General features: G+C 49.5%; 1 protein-coding gene across 4 annotated transcripts; it reads right to left on the reverse strand.

The window, feature by feature from the left end:
• Window positions 1-14,593: 14,593 nt before the first annotated feature.
• DNAJB5 (DnaJ heat shock protein family (Hsp40) member B5) lies at window positions 14,594-23,339 on the reverse strand. 4 transcript variants are annotated; one of them, XM_010385814.1, is made up of 5 exons: window positions 23,177-23,339; window positions 22,197-22,341; window positions 19,577-19,821; window positions 16,159-16,760; window positions 14,594-16,000 (listed from the first exon to the last, which is right to left on the reverse strand). In XM_010385814.1, exons 1-5 carry the CDS (start codon window positions 23,337-23,339, stop codon window positions 15,767-15,769), a joined length of 1,389 nt encoding a protein of 462 aa, XP_010384116.1. In that variant the 3' UTR covers window positions 14,594-15,766. The 4 variants fall into 4 exon arrangements, with proteins under 4 accessions (XP_010384116.1, XP_030776201.1, XP_010384115.1 ...); XM_030920341.1 differs by having other exon boundaries at window positions 22,197-22,510; window positions 23,177-23,263; XM_010385813.2 differs by lacking the exon at window positions 22,197-22,341 and adding an exon at window positions 22,398-22,510 and having other exon boundaries at window positions 14,599-16,000; window positions 23,177-23,257.
• Between the last annotated feature and the right edge of the window lie 227 nt (window positions 23,340-23,566).

Below are 23,566 nucleotides of genomic sequence, written 5' to 3' on the forward strand. Positions count from 1 at the left end.
TCGTGTCTAACTATGACTGTTCTAAGAGTTTTGTCATCCACAGTTGTTTTGCTTTTATTCTTTTTTTTTTCTGAGAAAGGGTCTCCCTCTGTCACCCAGGCTGGAGTGCAGTGGTACAATCTTGACTCAATGCAACCTCCACCTCCTAAATTCAAGCAATTCTCCCACCTCAGCCTCCCAAGTAGCTGGGATTACAGGTGCATGCCACCATGTCCGGCTAATTTTTGTATTTTTAGTAAAGATGGGGTTTTGCATGTTGGCCAGGCTAATCTCAAACTCCTGACCTCAAGTGATCCACCCACCTCAGCTTCCCAAAGTGCTGGGATTACAGACATGAGCCACTGCGCCCAGCCTACTTTTATCCTTTTCAAAAGGTGATTTTATAAATAGTTATATGACTCTGACAGGTGCTTTTGAATGCAGGTTTCTGATAACTTTGGAGATTGTGACACTAGAATAGAGGAGAAACGTCTAAGACTCCCATAGACAGCTAATGTGTTCATAAACATTGAGTAGAACTGGAGTTAATTACACAGACTAAACTAATGGAAAACTGAAATAATCTTTTTATGACTTTGTTTGAAACACTGGTAATTCTTTTGTTTCTGAGTTCAGAAAACCCTTTTTCTTTGAGCGATTTACAGCTTTTAACAACTGAGTAAACGAAATTCCCATGAGCAAAATCTGAAGCATATTCCTCTACCTGATTTCTCCAGAATTTGAAAACTATTTGCAAGTATACTTAATTTATGGCAGTCTAGTTATTTGCATAAGTTCAATAATAATCTGTTTTCTTTTGTAACAGGATACAATTGGACACTGGTTATTTTACCAAGGCTTTGATTGGAATGGCATACTTTCAGATATAAATCAACTGCTTTAAGGAATCAAAGTTGACTTATAGAGCCATAAAAGCCCCTTGGGAAAGCTGGCCTCATGCCTTGTCCACACAGTTCCTGTACAGTTTCCTGACCTGTGGTAAGTAAAGCATGTCACTTTCTGGGCCAGGTGTGGTGCCTCATGCCTGTAATCCGAGCACTTTGGGAGGCCAAGGTGGGTGGATCACCTAAGGTCAGAAGTTTGAGACCAGTTGGCCAATAGGCCAACATAGCAAAACCCCATCTCTACTAAAAATAAAAAAATTAGCTGGGCATGGTGGCATGTGCCTGTAATTCCAGCTATTTGGGAGGTGAGGCATGAGAATCACTTGAACCTGGGAAGCAGAGGTCGCAGTGAGCCAATATTGCACCATTTCACTCCAGCCTAGGTGACAGAGTGAGACTTTGTCTCAAAAAAAAAAAAAAAAAAAGTCACTTTCTGATAGGCCCAGGAGCCTCAAATTATCTTGGGAATTCACCCAATTAATATAGGTATCTGCAGGCACAGGCTAGGCTCAAGGCATTGAAGTCTAATCTGAAAATTCTTGTGGAATAAAGGTCCAGCAAAGCCAGTTTGAAAAAAAAAAAGAGCCTATATGGCAAATTTTTTCCTTTTTGAGACAGAATCTTGCTCTGTTGCCCAGACTGGAGTACAGTGGCACAATCTGGGCTCACTGCAACCTCTGCCTCTGAGATTCAAGTGATTCTCATGCCTCAGCCTCCTGAATAGTTGGACTACAGGCATGTGCCACCATGCCTGGCTAGTTTTTGTATTTTTAGTAGAGATGGGGTTTCTCTCTGTTGCCCAGTCTGGTCTTGAACTTGTGGCCTCAAGTGAGCCACATGTTTCAGCCTCCCAAAGTGCTGGGATTACAGGTGTGAGCCACCGCACCCGGCCAGCACATAATTATTCTTGCTGACTTCATGTAAATACTCAGGCCAAGTATATAAGACTAATGCTTATTTTATGCACAAATTTGTCCTGTGATTTGTGTTTAGTGAAAATGGGGACTGGAGAGAGAAAACATTATTTTTCAAAGTGAACTATAATGCACCTGTCATTAGATTCTAGTCTTGCCTAATATTTTTCAATTTTTATTATTTTCTAGTTTGGACTGAATTTTAAAATTTTGGGGGTGGTACAGGTATTCAAAATAATATTTTCAATTTTTTCTTCTTTCCTTCCTTTTTTTTCCCCATTTTTCCTGATTTGAAATCACTAAAAATTATGCTGTGCTTTCTTAAAACCCTGTGAACTGAAGCTACACAACTTAAGCTTCAGAAGAAAATAACAGCAACCTATATGCCTGCCTACTGATGTATGGACTTCAGAGAAAAATACCTCTATCTTTTCATTTGTTTGTTGTTTTCTTTCTCTTTCTTTCCCTATTTTCTCTTCGTAGAACATGATATTTTACAACCTGCTAAAAATGAGCTTTTCTAATAATGCGAGACCTACCTGTCTAGAATAAATCATCCTAGCTATAAGAGATCAGAAAGACCTGAGACTGGAGACTCATTTTCTTCTAAAATGCTCTTTCTGAAATATTTTTAAAAGAAATGGAAGAAATGTGAAAGGAAAATAAATCTTGGATTCCAAAATCACTAAGCCAAGGGAAAAGTCAAGCTGGGAACTATGTCAGGCAAACCTGCTTCCCATTTTATTCCTAAATAAGATAGCTACAAAGATTAAAAAAAAAAAAACCTCCCTCACAATTTGCCCACAAGGAAATTTCTTGTGGGCCTCAAGAACTTTACCCTAAAACAGTTCTGTTGAATTTCACCCTGGCAATGTAAACTGATAGCTTATTTTCACAGATGTGGGACAGGAAGTCATCCCTCTGCTCACTTGAGACAACTGCATATCCGATTGCTTCCTGTGCCATACTGTGTATGTAAAAATGCAGATTCCCTGAGACAGACTAAATTTTTTTTTTGTGTGTGTGTCAGAGTCTTGCCCTGTCACCCAGGCTGGAGTGCAGTGGTGCAATCTCAGCTCACTGCAACCTCTGCCTCCCAGGTTTAAGTGATTCTCCTGCCTTAGCCTCCCATGTAGCTGGGACTACAGGCACGTGCCATCATGCCCGGCTAATTTTTGTATTTTTAGCAGAGATGGGATTTCTTTATGTTGGCCAAGGCTAGTCTCAAACTCCTGAGAGTGAGAGGTCCTGAGAGACCTCGAGTGATTCACCCGCCTCAGCCTCCCAATGTGTTAGAACTATAGGTGTGAGCTACCATACCTGGCTCAGACTAAATTGGGTATTCAGTGAAATGCTGATGAAGGACTCAAAAGAATGCAACCTTCTGTCTTTTATCTACCCATAAGCTGGAAGCCCACTCCCACCCCCATCCCACCTTTGAGTTGTCCCACCTTTCCTGACTGAACCAATGTACATCTTACACATATTAATTTATGTCTCACGTCTCCCTAAAATGTATAAAAGCAAACTGTACCCAACCACCTTGGGCGCTGATTTGTTTTTCTAAGACCACCAGAGCGGGCGCAAAAGAACCAGCGACTAGTCAAGGGTAGGAGCAAAACTGCAAGTTTATTTTGGTCACCTAAGGTGTGGGGAAGAGGTCTGTCGGCCTTCGGCAAAGAAGGCCGACAGAGCCCCCCGGTGGGGCTCTCGGACGGAGTTCCCGCAGTCCTGACATCCCGACAGGAGTGGAGGACTGAGGAAGGCCGCGCGTGGCGTGCCTCCGGAGCGGCTTTTCTAGGAGTGGGAGGGCAACAGGCGGGGCACGGGCGTGTCAGGGGGCGTTCCACAGGTGCGACCAGGTAAATCTTGGTCTCTTCGGATTGACGTCACCTGGCGCATGCCCAGTTGGTCTGCACCTTCCTGGGCACCGGCTGCATTTTCGCGTGCGCGGGAAAAGTTGGTTAAGAAGAACCCGGAAGTGCACCATCTTGCCTCCATTCATCCAAACAGTCCAACCTTTTATTGGTAATAGTGATAAGGGGCGCCGTGGTCTGTCTGGCTACTTCCTGCTGTTAAGGGGCGTCGTTAAGTTCGGGGCCCATGGTTGGCATTTGGACGTACGGATGAAGAATAAAGTAAGGCACAGTATTAGTATAGGAATGAGGAATGGAAGCATTTGTTGGAATAGGGGCAAAACCCAGAAGGAAGGTCCCAGCAAGGTTGAGGAGTATGAGATAGTTAAGAAAATTTAGTAAGTTTGAGGCGAGTGGGGGAAAGCCAAACTGATTTCCACTGATTGCTTTCAGTAGGGGCCCTTTTTAGCTGCGAATGAGGAACGAGTGTGCAGAGTAGTTGTTGGCCAGGCAGCAATTAAGGAGTGGAGTTTTTGTGGAGTGGATGGCTTTCCGCTTACTCCTACTACAGAGATATTGGATGGAAGGCTAGGTCCAGAGAAGGACGGCAAAACAGAATAGGTAGCCTCGCTGTTGATTAAAAAATTGTCTTACCCACTACCAGGAGAGTCACCCGCGGCTCGGCGAGGGTGATGGGGGTCCCCGAGTCTCGGCACCTTCAGTTGTCGTCGTCGTCCAGATGTAGGAGCTGGAAGGAGCTCCCAGGATCCTGGGAAAGGGGGTCACGTGGAGACGCAGCACCTGTTCTCAGGGTGGGGCAATCAGACTTCCAGTGTCCTCCCTGCTGGCAAGCAGGGCAGGGGGTTGCTGGTGGACGAGGGTTAGGACATTCACTGGCCCAATGTCCTGATGCCTTGCACTTATAGCAAGGCTGCGTTGGGGCTCGGGGACCTTGAGGACACCTGTTGGCGTAGTGTCCTGCCTTGCCGCACTTATAGCAGGCTCCTTTCGTAGCCTTGGAGTCTGCGGAGTGTGTACTCTCTGGCCTGGGGTTACGACTGGGCTGTAAAGCCACTGCTAGGAGCTGTAACTTCTGTTTGAGGCGAGCCTGCCGTCTCCTCTCTGGAGTTATAGACCTTAAAGGCTAATTTAACCAGGTCTTCTATTGGTGTCTGAGGACCATCCTCTACCTTTTGAAGTTTTTTACGAATGTCAGGAGCTGATTGAGAAATGAAATAAGATGCCAAAATGGTGGCCCCTGTGGGGGAGGCCGGATCTAACCGGGTATACTGGGTTAGAACCTCAGTCAGTTTAGGGTAGGGGTTAGGATAACCTGGAGGTTATGCCAAGTTAAGTCATAGGCCTGACAAAGGTATCTAAATTCCTTTATGTATATGGTAGGATTAGCTGAGAAATCACCTAAACGCTTCTCAATTTTGGAAAGATCGGCCAATGAAAAAGGGACATGTACTCTGACTACCCCCTCCGCCCCAGCCACCTCTCGCAAAGGTGCTAACACTGTAGGAGGGTGTGGGCAGAGATAGGGGACTCAAGACAGCCAGTTGGGGGCACCGAAGGAGGCACGGGACCAAGTGGATTACTAGTAGATAAGGAGGAGGAAGGAGGAGTCTGGGCAGGAAGGGAGGGGGTGGAGAGAGCGGGGAGAGAAGGAGGAGTATAGGGACGAGAGCTTAAGGCCCAAAAGCCTTGTACGTAATTAATTTCAGACCACTTGCCTAGCCGCTGGCAGAAATTGCTGAGGTCGATCACGCCACAGTGGAAAGGAAAATTAACCGCTTCCTCCTAAGGTCTTGTTCGAGCTGTAAGGTTTTTAAATTGACTAGGAGGCACCCCAAGGGGGTGCTCTTTGGAAATTTGGACTGGGGGTTTCCCATTTGTTTCCTCTTTACTTACACAATGGACACAATGGAAATGGAAATGGATCCCTGCCTGGCTTCAAAGCGTCCTTTGGAACCAGCAGAGACAGACTGGAGGCTCATGGAGCCAAAGTGGAGATTACCGTCAGGCGGACGTCTCCGTCCTGAACGGGTCTCCCGAGCCACATGGTGGCTCAAAATGGACCTCGGACCTGCACAGGATTTCTGGCCGAGGGAGGTAAAGAGGAGACAAGGGCACTTACCCCAGAGAGGCCGGGAGAGTGAGGGAAGCGGGTCTCAGGTCCTGGTCCGTCTGCCGCGTGGGAGCAGGAGGAGGTTCCTCAACCCTTAGAGGCCTGAGGAGGGGTCTCCTCCCGGGTCTTCGGCACCAACTGATTTGTTTTTCTAAGACCACCAGAGCGGGTACAAAAGAACCAGCAACTAGGCAAGGGTAGGAGCAAAACTGCAAGTTTATTTTGGTCACCTGAGGTGTGGGGAAGAGGTCTGTCGGCCTCCGGCAAAGAAGGCCGACAGAGTCCCCCGGTGGGGCTCTCGGACGGAGTTCCCGCAGTCCTGACATCCCGACAGGAGTGGAGGACTGAGGAAGGCCACGCGTGGCGTGCCTCCGGAGCGGCTTTTCTAGGAGTGGGAGGGCAATAGGCGGGGCACAGGCGTGTCAGGGGGCGTTCCACAGGTGCGACCAGGTAAATCTTGGTCTCTTCGGATTGATGTCACCTGGCACATGCCCAGTTGGTCTGCACCTTCCCGGGCACCGGCTGCATTTTCGCCAGCGGGAAAAGTTGGTTAAGAAGAACCCGGAAGTGCACCATCTTGCCTCCATTCATCCAAAGAGGCGCATGTCATCAGGACCTCCTGAGGCTGTGTCATGGGTGTGTCCTTAACGTTGGCAAATTAAACTTTCTAAATTGTTTGAAACCTGTCTCAGATATTTTGGGTTCATAGGTCGTTCTTTTCCTGCTGGAACTGATTGTAAGCTGGTAAAAGCAGCCACTCCATTTCTTGAAGGCTTTGCTGCTTAGAAGTTTCTTCCAACAGATGCCCTAGGTCATTACTCTTAAGTTTGACCTTCTACAGAGTCCTAGAGCGTGGAGACAATGCAGCCAGTTCTTTGTTTCTGCTAACAAGGTTTGGTCCAGTTCCCAATAAGTTCTTAATTTGTTTTGAGACATTGTCAGCGTGGCCTTTACTGTCTGTATTTCTATGAACATTCTGATCACAACCACTTAATCAATCTCTAAGAAGTTCCAGCCGGGCGCGGTGGCTCAAGCCTGTAATCCCAGCAGTTTGGGAGGCCGAGACGGGCGGATCACGAGGTCAGGAGATCGAGACCATCCTGGCTAACCCGGTGAAACCCCGTCTCTACTAAAAAATACAAAAAACTAGCCGGGCGAGGTGGCGGGCGCCTGCAGTCCCAGCTACTCCGGAGGCTGAGGCAGGAGAATGGCGTGAACCCGGGAGGCGGAGCTTGCAGTGAGCTGAGATCCGGCCTCTGCACTCCAGCCTGGGCGACAGAGCGAGACTCCGTCTCAAAAAAAAAAAAAAAAAAAAAAAGAAGTTCCAAACTTTTCCACAGGAAAAGTTTGCCGTGGCTGGTTTTGAATTCCTGGCTTCAAGTAATCTTCCCACCTTGGCCTCTCAAAGTGCTGGTATGACAGGCATGAGCCACCATTCTCAGCTGATGCCTTCTATTACTTGTTCTTGTTGAATAGCTCTGGTTAGAACTTCCATTACAATATTAAATAACAGGGCATCCTTTTCTTGTTCCTGATCTTAGGGGGAAAACTTTCACTATTTCATCATTGATATCCTGCTAGCTGTGGGTTTATCATAAATACTTTATATCATGTTGGGAAATGGTCTCTTTATTCTTAGTTTTCTTAATTTTTATCATTAAAACATTGGATTTTGTTAAATACTTTTTCTGTGTTGACTGAAATGATCATTTGGTTTTTCCCCTTCATTCTATTAATATGATGTATTACATGGATTGATTTTCTTATGTTTAATCACCCCTGCATTCTTGGAACAAATTCCACTTGGTTATGGTGAATGATCCTTTTAATTTGCTGTTGAGTTCAACCTGCTAATATTTTGTTGAGGATTTTATCATCTATATTTATAAAGGATATTGGTCTGTAATTTTCTTTTCTAATGATGTCTTTATCTGCCTTTGGTATCAGGGTAATGCTAACCTCATAGAATTAGTTAGAAAGTTTTTCTCTGCTTCATTTTTTTGTAAGAGTTTAAGAAGGATTGGTGTTAATTCTTTAAATGTTTAGTAGTTGATATCTGCATCATAATCCTAAGGGTGTCTCCAGCTATATTCGTCTCATTTTTCAATTTGGTTTTCTGTCCTATCAATTTCCTCTGTGGAAGGCACATATGTTCCATGAAGAAGGCTGTTGGATGTTGTGTAGAACTCCTCTCCATATTTGTCTCTTAGTTTTTGATATCTTTCTATGTCAGGTTTGATCTGCTTGGTCAACCAATGATACTAGTGTAACCCAGAAGTGGCATAATGTAAAAATCCCAGATTGGAGTTTTTCCTATTCTTTTTCCTCTCCCATCTTTCTGTATCTTTTCTCATAGTCTTTGTCTGAACATTCTTTTTTTTTTCTCCTTCCTGCAATTCCCATTTGAAATGAGCCTTATTAGCTTCCCAGTTTGCAGGTAGTTTTAAGTCTTTTGTCGTCCTCCACAACTTCTTGGTGATTTAATTTTCAAGCTTCAGTCTACTTCAGGTGCAGCTCCCAGAATTTGTGCAGTCTTGGTTCATGCTTCTAAGTGGCCAGCTCCTTAGCTGCTGTGAGAGCCTACCTCTCCATGCTGTCCGCTGACACCTTCTCAGCCATAGTCTCAGCTGTCCTATGGCAGTGCTTTTCTCCATACTCTTCCTCCAACTCCCCATTTTGATACACAGTTTTGCTAGGCAGACTTTTTTCTCTTGTACTCTGAGTATGCACATCCCCTGCCTTCTCCATGGCTCCTGATGACAAATCAGCTGTTAATCTTATTGAGGATCCCTTGTATGTGACAAGTCATTTTTCTCTTCCCTCTTTCAAGATGCTCTTTTTGTCTTTGTCTTTGATAGTTTGATTATGATGTGTTTAGGTATGGATCTCTTGCTGTTTATCCTGCTTGGAGCTCATCAAGCTTTTTGGGTGTGTAGATTAATCTAATTTGGGAAGTTTTCAAACATTATTTCTTTAAATATTTATGCCTTCTCTTTCTCTTCTCTTTCTCAGGCTTTTATTTATTTTTATGTTCTTATACTTGAGGGTGTTCCACAGGTTTTATAGGTTTTGTTCATTTTTCATCATTCTTTTTTCTTTCTGTTTCTCAAATTGGATAATCTCAGTTGACCTACCTTCAAGTTTACTGAGTTTTGTTCTGCTTTCTCAACTCTGCTCTTGAGCTCCTATCAAATTTTTCATTTCAGTTATTATACTTTTCAAACCTAGGGTTTCAACCCTAGGGTTATTTAAAAAAGTAATTTCTACCTCCTTATTGATAAGTTCTATTGAGTGAGCCATTATTTCCACACTTCTCTTAAGTTTTTTAGTCTTTTTTTTTTTTTTTTTTTGCAACAGGTTCACACTTTGTCATCCAGGCTGGAGCACAGTGGTGTGAACATGGCTCATGGCTCATTGCAGCCTCGACCTTCTGGGCTCACGCCATCTTCCCATCTTAGACTCCTGTGTAGCTGGGACCACAGGCAGGTACCACCATTCCCTGCTAATTTTTTTATTCTATTTGTAGAGATGGGGTCTTGCCATGTCACCCAGGCCAGTCTCGAAATCCTGGCCTCAAGCAATTCACCTGTCTCAGCCTCCCAAAGCACCAGGATTACAGAGTGAGCCACTGCTTGGCCTAGACAAAGTTTTTCTTCATTGTTTTAAAAACATATTTTAAATAGTAGATTTAGCTAGGCACAGTGACTCACACCTGTAATCCTAGCACTTTGGGAGCCTGAGGTGGGGGGATTGCTTGAAGCCAGGAGTTTGAGACCAACCTGGGCAACATAGTGAGACCCTGCCTCTCTAAAACTTTTTTTCAAAGCTGACTTATAGTCTTTTTAGTAAATCTAATGTTTGGGATTCCCCAGGGTCACTTTTTGTTGATTGCTTTTTTCCCCTCATGTGTGTATATAGGCCATTCTCTTTTTTTTTTTTTTTTTTTTTTTTGGAGATGGAGTCTCGCTCTGTCGCCCAGGCTGGAGTGCAGTGGTCGGATCTCAGCTCACTGCAAGCTCTGCCTCCCGGGTTTACGCCATTCTCCTGCCTCAGCATCCCGAGTAGCTGGGACTACAGGTGCCCACCACCTCGCCCAGCTAGTTTTTTTGCATTTTTTTTAGTAGAGACGGGGTTTCACCGTGTTAGCCAGGATGGTCTCGATCTTCTGACCTCGTGATCCACCCGTCTCGGCCTCCCAAAGTGCTGGGATTACAGGCTTGAGCCACCGCGCCCGGCCCATTCTCTTTTTTTCTTTGCATGTCTTATAGTTGTTATTGAAAACTGGACATTTAGAATAGTATAATGTGGCATTTCTGGAAATTAGATTCCCCCTTCCCTCCAAGTTTTGTTGTTGCTATTTGTCATTGTTGTTGTTTGCTCATGTAGTGACTTTAATAATTCTGTAAATTCTGTATTTTTTTTTTTGTTGTATGTGGCCCCTGAAGTGTCTGCTTGACTAGCTTAGCCACAGGCTGGACAGATGTTTCATTAAATGATTTCACCCAATGAGTCTCCCAGTCTTTGCTAGAGGGGTATATATGTATATTTTTCTGGAACTGTTTTAGAGCCACTTGCTGGCATACAGGACAACATAGGCTCCCAACCACTGTGGAGCACCAAAGACAAACCAGAGCAGCTGCACATCCTCAGCAGCTCCCAAATTCCAAAATCTTGGGGGGTGGAGCCATCTCTCCTGGAGTCTCACCTCTGCACAGTGAGGCCCTGGTGGCTACTGTTCTGGTTTCTGGTGATTATTTTGCACTGGAGTCTCTCTTTGTTTTAGTCAGTAGAATCTCTAATGCCCATTTTCACTTTCCGGTTTAAATACAGGCTAAAGGTTCCCCACTGCTCCCCCAGCTCCAAACTCTCTTTCATCCCAGCACCTACCTTGGACCCACCTTCATTCCTCATTCCTGCTCCTATTACTTTCTTCTTCACCCCAGATTAAGGGTTCTGGGGTATCCTTTCCTAGGACCCAGAATGAGGTATAGTCTCTCACCCCAACTGAAGCTCAACATTTGTTGAAAATTTCTAGCTTTTACTCTCTGTAATTCAGAGATCTTAGGAAGCATTTTGTCTTCCAACTCCCAACCTTGTTCAGTACAGCCTGGCCTCCCAGGACTATGCGCCATTTTCTATTCTTCCTAGAGAATTTCCTATAAGCAATAGTATTTGGAACCAACTAGAGCACCGCTTTTTGAAAGAGCCTCATGTAGCACTAGTGGGTCCTGGCCTAGAGGATGCAAGAGCTTTTGGTGCTGATGCAGCCTCAGAGCAAATAACAGACACATCTCAGCTAAGGAACAATCATAGATTCTTACAGCCCTCGAGGTATTTATGGGTCAAGGCAGCAAGAGTCTAAGGAAGAATTGATTGGGCACCCAAGAAGCTTCCATATGAGGGGCCCCCGCCAAGTTTCAGAATGACCTAGGGAAGGGTCTGAGGCATAGCCTGAGAAAGAGTCCCAAAGGTAACCTATCAAGGCATTCAGAAAGCTACCCAGTAGGGGTTTTGGGGGCTGATTCATCAGAGGAGACCAAAAAAATGGTTGAATCACTCAAGGAGTGGGTCAGGAAACGACTTATAAATGCATTCAAGAGAGAACCTAGACTGGAAGCAACTGGAAAACACCCTGAAAGTTCACTTGGGCAGGTGGCCTATATATGTGTATTGTTCATGGCTTGCTGACAGTGATGTATCACTCCCTTCTGGGAAGTCCTATAGCTGCTTGAAAACTGGAAATTTGGCACCCTTAGTGCAGGAACACTGCCTAAATACCTCTTGGAAGCTTTCCTTTCTTGATGCAGGTGCTACGCGGGCACTAGAAGTCTACGTGGTATGGTTTTGAGCATGGCAGAGATAGAGTTTACCTCTTTAAAGTCTCTGAATCCATAAAACTTAAGGTGATAGAGACCCAATCATGGCTCCTTTCCCAAGTCCACCTTTATCCCTCAGCCACCCATGTTTCAGGGATGGCTAAATTGAGGTTGCTTAGCTCCTTGAAAGAAACAGATAGGTCAGGAGATAAGCTAATCACAAGGAATTCAGCCCCCACCCTGGAGAGTCCTTGCCTCCTCAACTGTAAGCAAGGAAGTCCAGAGGACCCTAGTTCAAGGACAGCAAACAAACTTTTTAGCTCCTTTTGCCCTCTCCATGGACAAGTCATGTCAGAGTGGGACTTTGAGGATCAAGAGAGGCAATCCAGAGTCACTTCAAGTCAGAGGCAAGACATACCCAACGGATGAGAGTGGAGTTGCATCTCAACAGATTCTGGCCATGGAGGAGCAGTGCCTGGAGGCAGAAGGGGCTCACCACAGAGCATAGCATCTTCTTGGAGTTTTTTTTTAGGAAAAGGAAATCGGAGATTAGGAATTTCTTTAAGAGCCAAAGAGGCCAGGGAGGTAGGAATTCCAGAGACTTCAGTTCCTAAGCCACAACGGGAAGATGTCCAGGAGATAAATGCCCATCTGAGTAGTCGAGGGGCTCCAGTGACTAAGGAATACTCCCCAGCCAGGAATGTTGGTTGCCCAAGATCCAGGATGGCCAAGTCTTAAAGAGGATATTACTGTCATACAAGATGAGCAAATGATTGTCATAGTACTATCATTACAAAATCACACACACACATACACACACACACCTACTATAAAAACATTCAGGGGCTTATCAATGTGAGAAAAAAGACCCCAACTCCTCAGGACCAGATTGAACTAGTCTCTCCCACAGCTCTTTTACTATCTTGACTTTTCTACAGCTCTGTGCACGCTTCAGTGTCTCTAGGGGTGGTTACACAGGCATTACAATAGCAGAAATTCCTCACTCGGCCTCTAAGAAGGGTAAGGTGCAAATTGCAGGTAAGGTTACAGTCAGCCTTAGGACTTTCCCATTGAAGTGTTCCTTGCCCCAGATAGCCTTGCTTCTAGGCGCTCAAAATCCTATCCCTGCCCGGGCGCGGTGCCTCACATATGTAATCCCAGCACTTTGGGAGGCCAAGGCGGGCGGATCACCTGAGGTCAGGAGTTCAAGACCAGGCTGGCCAACATGGTGAAAACCCATGCCTACTAAAAAATACAAAAATTAGCCGGGTGTGGTGGTGGGCGCCTATAATCCCAGCTACTTAGGAGGCTGAGGCCAGAGAATCACTTGAACCTGGGAGGCGGAGGTTGCAGTGAGCCGAGATCGTGCCATTGCACTCCAGCCTGGGTGACAAGAGTGAACTCTGTCTTAAAAAAAAAAAAAAAAAAAAAAATCTTATCCCCAGAGTGTGCTCAGCAGGACATGATAATTTCCCAGGTCTTGTATGTCCACACAGAGGCCAAAGGGAGCAGTCTGGCCCAGCAGACCAGAATCCCAAATCTTCAGGCCCTAGGAAAAATCCCGGACAAGAATTTAGCCACAAGTCAAGAGAGAGGCTACTCTAGGAGCCCCAAAGGAGGAGAGCATTGAGTAGGGGATGTAGGGTGAGGGTGTCTCCCTGCTCAGGCCAGGGGATTAGCAGATACCCTTGTGAGCAAGACCCTCTGGTTTCTGCACATTTCCTCCTTTCGAAGGAGGTACAAAAGTGCCTCAGGTGAAAGGATGAGGAGCTTTTGTTCAGTGTCTTTACTGTGGGAAAAAAGCCAGTTAGTGTCAGCTTCAGCCAGACCCAGCTGAAGGCAGTGCTGTCTGGATAGTACTGGGGACACTGGCACACAGGAGGGCATGACTGTCATGGGCCTGATCCTGGAGAAGATGTAGGATTCATGCTCAGAGGAAAGTCAGCCCCAGGAGGACGTCCAGGGTTAGGCAGAGCCTGCAGATGGGCATTTCTGCAACTACAGGGCTCCTTTCTACACAGATCACAGGAAAGGGACAAGTGCCCCCTCATGCAGCCACCACTCAGGTCCTGAGGGCCAGAGTTGTCTCAGTAGACACAGGCAGGTCAGAGGGCAGGACAGATATCCCCAGGTAACTGTGAGGTTCAAGGATTTGCAGCTGTGTTCAATGCTTCCCGGGGAGTCTGTGTCCATAGCCAGGCCTCACCAGCATGGGCCAAGGAAGCCAGGTACCTCTGGCTATCCTCTCCAATGGCCAGGCTCTGTCTTCGGGGATGTGTCTCTTCTAGTTAGCCAGAAAGTCCTTCAGCCTCGCCAGGAGCAGTGGCTCATGTCTGTAATCCTAGCACTTTGGGAGATCAAGGCAGGGAGATCACTTGAAGTCAAGAGTTTGAGACCAGCCTGGGCAACATGGTGAAACCCCATCTCTACCAAAAATACAAAAATTAGCCGGGTGTGGTGGCGCATGCCTGTAATCCCAGCTACTCGGGAGGCTGAGGCAGGAGAATCGCTTGAACCTAGGAGACGGAGGCTGCAATGAACCAAGATCCCATCACTGCACTCCAGCCTGGGCGACAGAGCAAGACTCCGTCTCAAAAAAAAAAAAAAAAAAAAAAGTCCTCCATCCCCTCCTAGAAGATAAATTTTCTCCTAGAAGGAAAATTTATCTGACTCAGAAAATTTAGACAAGAAGAGAAAATCTATTTGTTTTCATGCTAGAGCATCTGAAGACAATGGTCTCTGTCTCTCATGAGCAGGGATATTTTTCCTTCCCAATAGATGTTTCCTCTAATAGCTGAGTGGTACTTTCTGTCTGTGCTGTGCTTGGAGTATATGTTTTAGAAATCCAGGAGGCTTACAGGAAGGCAGGGGTCAGCTTCAGCTTATACTGAGGGCCTGCTTGGGCTTCTCAACGGTGACCAGAGCCTGGGAGGGAGGGTGACAGTGGCCCTCCTCACCCACCCCCATCCCCGGTTTGTTGCTCCTGCTCAGATGCCATATTTTTAAAATACTTTATTTTTTACATAATACTGTCATTACAAAAAAATACAAAAAAACTACTATAAAAACATTCAGGGGCTTGTCAAAGTGAGAAAACCTAAAGACCCCACCCCAGGATCTGGCTGAAGCAGTCTTCCCCCAGCTCCTTCACTATGACCTTTATACAACTGTGGGGGTGGGGCGGGATCACACAGGCATAAAAGGGCTGGAAATTCCCCACACAGCCTCCAAGGGTAAGAAATAAGTAGCTTCACATATCACAAAAGTGGGATTTGGAAGTTTGGGGGTGGCTAGGCCCTGAGTTCAGAGGTGTGGGGAAAAACCTGTGACCCTGAATCTCTTGGTGGGGAATAGCTGCCACCTGACCCCAAAGCCCTTTCCCTTCCTAATGAAGGCGGGACATGGGCCCTGCCCCCAACCTCTTGGCCTTAATACCTCAGGCCCCATTCCCTGCCCTCCACCCTTGAACACTCCTGAGAGGAGCAGGGAGGACAGAACCTCCAGCTCTGCGGGTGCAGGCAGGGCGCTGTTGCGGAGGCTGCTGAGGAGCTCACCACCCTGCTCCAGATGAAAAGTGTCTCGTGCTCAAGTCCCTGTTCACAGGTTGTGAACCTTCCCTTCTTATCCCCTCTCCTCTCTCCCAGAGAGGCACAGACAGCTCTAGGTGAGTGCTTCTTGTGCATGAATATGTGTGCCATAACCTTGGACACTGTGGACCTGGGGGTGGGGCTGAGAAAGCAATGTCCTTTCTATTCTCTTCCGCCCCCAACAGCAGGAAGCCAAAGGGAAGGGAGGGGACTGGTATTAGCAAAGCTGAGGGGAGAAGGACATGCTATGTACAGGCATGGATAAGGAATCTCTACATATCTTCAAGTAGCACTCAGGTCACTCTCCAGCCACTGCAGTGGAAACTGGATTCAAAGCTAGTGACATGAACATTGACCCCTGGCCTGGGCTAGCTCTCCCCACCTCCCTCCCACTCCCCCCAGGCAGCCCAGCTCTGAAAGGGGTCAGGGACAGGAACATTTTCCTGAAAACCAGTGGCTTTTTTTTGCATTTTAGAAAAAGTTGCCAGTGTCCAGTGGACATCAAGCTGGGTGCACATTGAGTGGAAGTGAGTGTTGGGGTATTGCTGTGGTAGGCTCTGGACTGGCTGGGGCAGAGCCTAGGAACAGGGTAGGTGCTGCTTAAGGATCTGTCTTGTCTGTGGTGTTAATCTGTCTGGGAAGCGAACTTTGAACTCAACAATGAGATCTCCCCGCTGAGTTGGCACTTTGGGGAAGGGAAGGCCCTCCCCACGGAGTCTCTTCACGGTGCCTGGTTTGATGACATCATTGCAGGGCAAAGGGATCACTCGGCCGTCGATGGTGGGAATGTTCACAGTGCAGCCACACAGCGCCTGGGGAAGACGAAGCAGAAAGTGAGGAAAAAGTGGGGCAAGGTGAGTGGGAAGGAAGGAAATAGATTGAGTGGGGAAAGAATGTGCCAGCTGGCAGGAAGAGGGGGAATGTCCCCACCATCTCCCCAGCACACACACACAGCCTGACTAGGCCCCACCTCCTTGAGGCTGATCAGGGCACTGTAGAGCACGTTGGTGCCATCTCGACGGAAGTGTGCATGGGGCTTGTCTTTGAGCACAAAGACGATGTCAGCAGGGATGTTGTCAGGTGTGGCGTCACCCTCTTTGGGGAAGGTGATCTTGGTGCCTTCCTTCCAGCCGCGCTTGATGACTATGTGCAGGATCTTGTCCTCGGTGCGCACAGTTCGCCCATCAGGGTTGAGGCGACGTCTTGTGATCTTCATGCGCTTGGTGGAGCCATGGTAGATCTCCTCCAGGGACACCCGCAGCTCGTGCACCACTGGGGGATCCTGCACCTTGCGCCGAGGGTACAGTGGTTCTGGGGCTCGCCTCGGACCCCTACTCAGCCCATTGAAGCCAAAACGGCCGAAAGCACCAAATGGGTCCTCATCTTCATCCACATCCATGTCATCTGGGTCAAAGCCACTGAAGGGCCGAGTGGAGCGGCTGCTGGCAAAGAAGATATCGAAGGGGTTGGAGCCACCAAAGAAGGAGGCAAAGGTGGCATGGGGGTCCCCATGAAAGGTGTAGTGAAAGGAGCCACTGGAGCCACCTGATGTGCCACCGCCGGTCTTCAGGCCTAGAGGGGAGGAGAAGTTAGGGGCAGTGTGGCTCATCCTGGCCCCACCCCAGTGTCTTCCCCCTGCCCTCTAGCTCCCAGTTCACAGGCCTAGAGAAAGAGGCAACATTTAAATCCCACAGAGAGGGCCAGGCTAATAGAGTAAGAAAGGCTTCTGGCAAGATTATTTTCCATTCCTAATTATATATTTAATAACAACGCACAACTTGAGATTCAAAGAGGTTGGCTTACCCAATAGGTGGAAAAGCCAGGACTAGAGGACTTAGAGGATGTGACTTCCAGTCCTGTAATCTTTTCCACATACTCATGATCCAAAGATGTCTCAAAAAGCTTTGAATGACTAGCCTGGTATCACATTACAAGTCATACCTGGTTCCCAAATATTTGCTTATCTCCAAAGACATATAGGACAAGGGGCAATCAGACAGGATGTGACCACAGAGGGGGCTGGTAAGTGAACAGTCGCAAATAGGGTAGGGATCCAACCCAGGAGGAAGACCACTTTCACTCTGCTTCTAGCAATATTTCCTCTTTCCCTGACTCCTGCTCAAATGGGAAATCAGGAGGCCTTAAAAAGTGGGAAAGCTCATTAGCTTGGAGATGAAGAGATATTTTTCTAGAAAAAATGTTCAAATGCTTTGTTCCCACACTCTGCTCGGTGTTACACAACTTTAGGGAGTGTCATTCACACATTGTACAGACATAGAGTACAATGGGAATGGAGCTCCCTGGAGTTATACAACAGCGAACTCCATACCCCACACCTAATGTTGAGCAACCAAAATGCATGAATGGGCTGGCACATGGCAGGTGGTGACCTTAGCTGCTCTCTCTGTCGGGTCCTAAGGGGCTCAGATTCCTGGAGGCAGCTTTCTTGCAGAGGAGGAGGTGCTGGCGGTAGTGGGGGATGTGGGGAGAGGGTTCACACTGAGAACTGCTCTGGAATATGGAGACTATGGGTGGGGTCTAGGCTAGGAAAGAGACCCTTCTCTTTGAGGCCATTTATCTAGAATTTCAACTGATCATGGAGATCTGAGCCTAAATTAGCCTCTTATTTCCTGGAACCACAAAGGCAAATTTGAGTTTCACTAGAGAGGACAAGTGGCAGACAGTTCAGGGACTTGTGGCAGCTGCCTCTTCACCCCTCCCCCAAGACCTAGGATCTCTTCTTTCCTTCTATCGAGGGGCTGATTACCAAGCAAGTGTAAGCAGCCTGGCAGAGCTCGGTGAGAGAGGGAGGGAGGCTGGACGGATGATGAAGGGAAGGGGTAATTCTCTCTATAGGGATTTCTGTTCTTCCACTACTACCCCCTTTTCAAGCTGGGAGCAACTTGTCCCTTGCTGGAACTGCACACAGAGTCTGTGTGTATAACTGCTCTATAATAGATGGCTGCTGGGGATTGGGCAGGGTAGACAGAAATATAACCAACATTTCTAAGCTGCTTCTCCCTCCCCAGGTCATGGAGTTCCCCTTAAGGCCATGCCGCATCCTCAGGGGCCCTCCTGGGATGGGGTTCTGCATCAGAACCTGGCGTCTGGACCCCTTCACTTAGGCAGAAGGGGTGAAGTATCTCGGGGGAGCTCTCCCAGCTCCTGCCTTCTTTCTAAACAAAGGTGAGGCTGAATGGAGGAATGGGTGCAATTCCAAGACAGGTCACATGGTGGCATGGTGTCTGCACTGCTTCCCTCTTTCCCACTCCTATCCCTCCCATCGCTCCATGCCAGAGAGAAAAATGTCTTAGTTGGAAGAATACTGGGGGTGCCAGCCAGTATCTGGTGAATCTGGGAGTTGGCACATCTAGGAGGTAGGCAGGAAGAATGGAAGGAACCGGCAGCATGGAGAATAGGAAGAGGGAGTTGGGAGGACGAGGGTGCACAGAGGGGCATGGAACACAAGGCCAGGAGGAGGGGAAGAAAATAACCTTCTTATCTACATATGATTAGCCCATTTAGTTTTGAGGATAGAATGGGGAGGGTGAAGAGGAGGAGAATGTGAAAGAAAGGTGGATTCTGTTGGGGAGGAAGGACAGTTCTTCCCAGGAAGGAGAGTCCTCAGCGTGACAATGTCTCTTAATATAGCCTGACAGGTGCCTGTGGCTGGCGGGTGGCAGGCAGCCCTGAGGGGCAGGCCCAGAATTAGCAGCTACATCATGGCCGTGGGATGTGCTGGGAGGGGCCTCCCTCTCAGAGGCTTTATTTGGGCCTTTCCTGCCTCCCACCCCATGGCCACCAGCTACCCCAGGGAAGGGGGAAGATGCCAGCAGCAGTTCCCCTTCCACCCTTGGATCCCTGCCACTTCCTCTGGGAGGCAAAGCTCCACCTCTGTTCTGCTGGCCAGAAGCAGGCAGGACTGGGGGAGAGAAGGGAAAAACCATTTCTGCTCAGAGCTCTGGTAGTTAATTCCCAGGCTGCTTAAGGGCCAGACTTTTATGCTGATGAATGTAAATGCTCTGTCCTCAGAGAGCCACACACTCCCTCTCCCCAACCTTCCCCATCAGCCAATGAAGCAGCAGAGACTTCAGGCAGGACTAATAAGGCTGGGAAGGAAAGAAGGGGGGGGAAGGCCTCTGGCTCTTGCTTCAGACCTCTCTAAGGCCTGAACCCAAGGAGGGAGGGAGCATAGAGAGGCGGGGAGAACTAGGGTGAGCTGAGCTGGGTAGTGGGTGGGCTCCTGTCTCCTCTGGGTGGCAGTGCTGGAAACCCTTGCCGCCCTCACCCCCTCCACAGCCTCCAGTTCCCTGCTACACAAACTGGTGCACTCAGGACCTCTACCAAGCGGAGGGGTCCGGGATTGGGCTAGAGTGCTGCCCTCTTACCTTCCTCCCCATACTGGTCATACAGGCCCCGTTTCTTGGGGTCACTCAGCACATCATAGGCCTCTGCAATCTCCTTAAATTTCTCCTCAGCATTGGGTTCTTTATTCTTGTCTGGGTGGTACTTCAAGGCCATCTTCCGGTAGGCTTTCTTGATCTCATCCTCATTGGCCCCCGATGGGATCCCAAGAATCTTGTAATAATCTTTTCCCATCACAGCCACTGGACCAGCACTGGTCTCCTTGTTTCTGAAAGAAACCCAGGGCCGAGACTTGATGCCTTCTCCTCTTCTGCCCCAGCCCTGTTCCTGATGATCTTGCAGTCCCTAAATGACTCCCTGGGTAACCTTCAGCAGGTCATGCCTGTTCTGTGGGCCTGTGTCCCCCCCATCTGGAAAATGAAAGGTTTGGACTAGATGATCTCTTCCAGCTCTGACATTCTAGAATTCTGTGATTCCGTCCTCACCTCCTGGGTTTTCCCAGCAGGAAAATGAAGGTTGTGGCCCACTCTTGGGGCTAGGCTGAGGCCCTGGTCCTTGGGCCAGTCTGAGGACCCCTGAGAGGCCCTGCTGAGTGAGGTGGCACCATGGACTGAGCGACCCACACACAGGAGCTGGCGAAGGTCAGTGTAACGGGTGAGGTCACCTGAGCATCGTGGTCTCCTACGCCACACCTCAGGCATGGTGCCCAGGCTGAGGGCAGCTGGGGCAGTGGCCCAGGACTGGGAACAGGCCTGGGTCTTCCGCCAGCTGTCCTGGCCAGCCAGACTGAGTCAGGGAATGGGTGTCTGGAGTCCTCTCTGCCATTGGAGACCCCAGGCCTCCCCGCCCCCACCCCCTGAAGATGCTAAGCCTCACGTGTGACTCAGATCACAGGGTGACTCACAGCCTTTGGAAACTGCTGTTTCCAACTCCCTCATTAGCAGGGGGTGCGATACTGTCCTTCCCCCAACCAGGGCAACGGTTCCCTTATTTCCCAGCGTCTACAGACAAAACTGTGAGGGTTGTGCCGCCTAAGCACCAGTGTGAGTGAAAAAAAGCATCCTGGGGACAGGACTTTTTAAACCCCAGCTGTTAGGAGACAATTGGGCACTAACCAACCACCATTTCCTTAATACTCTCCTAGCCCCACCCCGCACCCCAGTCCGCCCTGCGGTTTAGGATCTGGCCCAGCGTCAGACCCATATTCCTCTGAGTCCCTTTTAAGGTGGGTGCAGGAGCATTTGTTATAAGAGAAACGCACAACCCAAATTCTTTCATTCCAGTCTCCCTCCATCGGTGTGTCTGTGGTGGATATCAGGGGAAGGGGGACTTTCCTGTAGCTAGAGTTCTCTGGGGGAATGGCCAGAAGCCATTCTCAGCCATTCTGAGACTTGGCCAACCCCTGCCAAAGCCAGGAGAACCAGAGTCTTTCTAGCAATGTCCTAGGCTGGCAGCCACAGCTGAGACCTGCCTTTCTGCCTCTGACTGCTTCACAGAAGGGAGGTGTACAGGGTGTCCTGGCAGGAGTGAGGGCTGTAACCGGGTAAGGGGGAGGTGCCCAAGGCCCTAGGTGGGCAGGGACAATGGCCCTCACTTCTGCCCCCATAGGCTCTGCTGCAGGTGGCTGGGTTGACTCATGGTTCTGGGAGTCACCTTTCTCTGACGAAGAAAAGGCTCAACAAAGGCAGGTACTCCCCCATCACCCCCCACCAGCATGTCACGTCTGTGGGGGAGATGTAGGGGGGGGATTGGGAGAGGCAGAGAAGAAAGAGCACCTTGGGGTGGGGGGCAGCCATTTTCAGAAATGGCAGCAAAAGCCGTCTGAGAGGGAGCTGGGGGTGGTCTGCCATTTCTGCCTCAACCCACACCTTCTTCTCCCTGGGACTGGGAAGGAACCCTAGCACACCAAGAGGGTGCCCCCAGAGAACTACAGCAGCTTCCAGGCAAAGGGCCAGTGGAACAGTTCACCAACCACCCACCTCCTTTTTCTGTCCCTGCGTTACCTCCGCACCCGGCCAGCTTCCTCCCTGGTACCCACCTGCTAGCTGCTCTAGGCCCATACATCTCTTGCCTCCACAGACACAGGGCAAGCTCTTTCAGGATCTGCCTCCTTTTTTTACTTCTGCTTTCCTCCCTCCTTCCCTTCCCCCCTACCCACAGGCCACGTGTTGGAATGACAAAGGAGCCCCATGGCATGGCACTGCCTTTGATGGAGAAGAATGAGGAGGATGTTAAGGTAGAGGCAGGAAGGAAAAATGGGGAGAAAAGGGCAAGGGGGACTGCTGAGGTACAGGGAGGGGAGATGGCTGATACCGAAAATGATGTACTGATGGAGGGGATGAGTGACAAGTGGAAATGGCTGAGGTGGAAAATGGGTTAATGATGGGTTGAAAGGGAGGAATGTAGAGAGTTGAAATATTGGAGGAAATGTCTGTGGAAAATGGATACCTGAAGGGTTTGAGATAAGAAGAATGATAAGGGGTGCAATTCATTCAAATATGTGGGTGAGGCAGGAGAGGGGTCCCTGCATGTCACGGAGGGGATGAGGATGAGGTGGAGGAAGCAGGAAGGCAATGGAAGGGATGGCTGTGTGGAGGGTTTGACTGGGTATGGGTATGAGTGCCCTTCTCCGGAGGGACTTACCGAAACTTTACAAACCCATTCAGCGTCCACGCTCGAAGTTTTAAGGGCTCCAGCTGAATTTTAAACATCAAGCTGGCTAAGAAGTCTTCTCCCCAGGAGTGTGGGAAGCTCCGGAAAGCTCCTCGGGCCTGTAGTGGGGGTGCTGCTGGGGGTGGGCAGGAGAGCACTGTGCGCTTAAACATGCCCAGCCAAGCCCCTCACCTCTGATCGCTCCACCGGAGCCGGCCTGAAGTGCTGCAGCTCTGGAAGCCACCTCCTCGGACTCTCAGAGGCGCGTGCCCAGCAAGGCCTGTCTGGCGCAGCAGGTGCCGGACCTGATCCCCAGGTGTGGAGAGTGAAGGGAGAGGACCCGTGGCCACCTGCTCTCAGGTGCAGCAGTGTCTGGCTGGCTGTGAGCGGCTGTATGGCAGCGTGTCAGTGAGGCTGGGAGTGCAAGCGTGTGTTTGTGAGTGGCAGCGTGTGTACCTGTGACAGGTGTGATTGTGAGGGCCCGAGAGGCAGTGAGCTCCTGTCGCCTCTCCTTGGGGAGGACCCGACCCCAATCCCCAAGAACCTACTCAATGAAGTCACTGACGGGAGTCTCCTCCCTCGCGGATGGGCGGGGCAGAGCGGAGCTCGGCCGGGACAAAAGGCGCGGCAAGGAGAGGAGGGGAGGGGGCTCGGGCGGGGGAGGGTGGTCGGTGATGTCACCCGCTCTGGCTGGCTGGCCTGCTCACAGACGCCTCCGCCCCACAGAACCCAATCTGGTCCGGTCCGACCCGACCCTCCCCTCCCCTCCCATCCCCGGCTCAGACGCTCGCTGCCCCCTGTAACAGCCAAGCCCGGGTCCAGGACTCCGAGCACCCTGCAGACCCCGGGGCCCCGCACCCCACGGCAGCAGAGCCTACGGGCCCTCAGTGTCCCAACCCCCCAACACCAGGAGCCCTGGCTTCGCGACGCCCCGCTCCCGGGACCCCCGAGTCCTGGCTCGGCGCCCTCACCGATGAGGAGCTGCGGGCGCCGCCGTGGTCCGTGAGACAGCCGCTGCCCCCTCCCCCGGCTCCGGCTCCGCCGCCTCCACCCGGGACAGGAGTCGCCTGCCCGCCGGCCGCCGACAGCGGGACCGGGAGCCCGCCCCCACGGCTCCGCCTCCGCGCCGTCCATTGAACCACCTTCCCGTCACTCAGTTCAGCCTCTACTGTGATTGGGCAATTTTCAACAAGCGGCATGGTGATAGCCGCCCATCCTCCGCCCCTGTCACCCGGCCACACGCGCATACATTCCAGGCAGTGATTGGTATGGATCTGATTGGCGCCCTCTGGGATCACTCAACCACGCCTCTTTGCCATCTTGTCGTGCCATTGGTGAAAAAGACAGAGGGCGGCAACCCC

Source organism: Rhinopithecus roxellana, chromosome 16 (genome assembly GCF_007565055.1).
Source record: "Rhinopithecus roxellana isolate Shanxi Qingling chromosome 16, ASM756505v1, whole genome shotgun sequence".
In the NCBI taxonomy this organism is placed as follows: Eukaryota; Metazoa; Chordata; class Mammalia; order Primates; family Cercopithecidae; genus Rhinopithecus; species Rhinopithecus roxellana.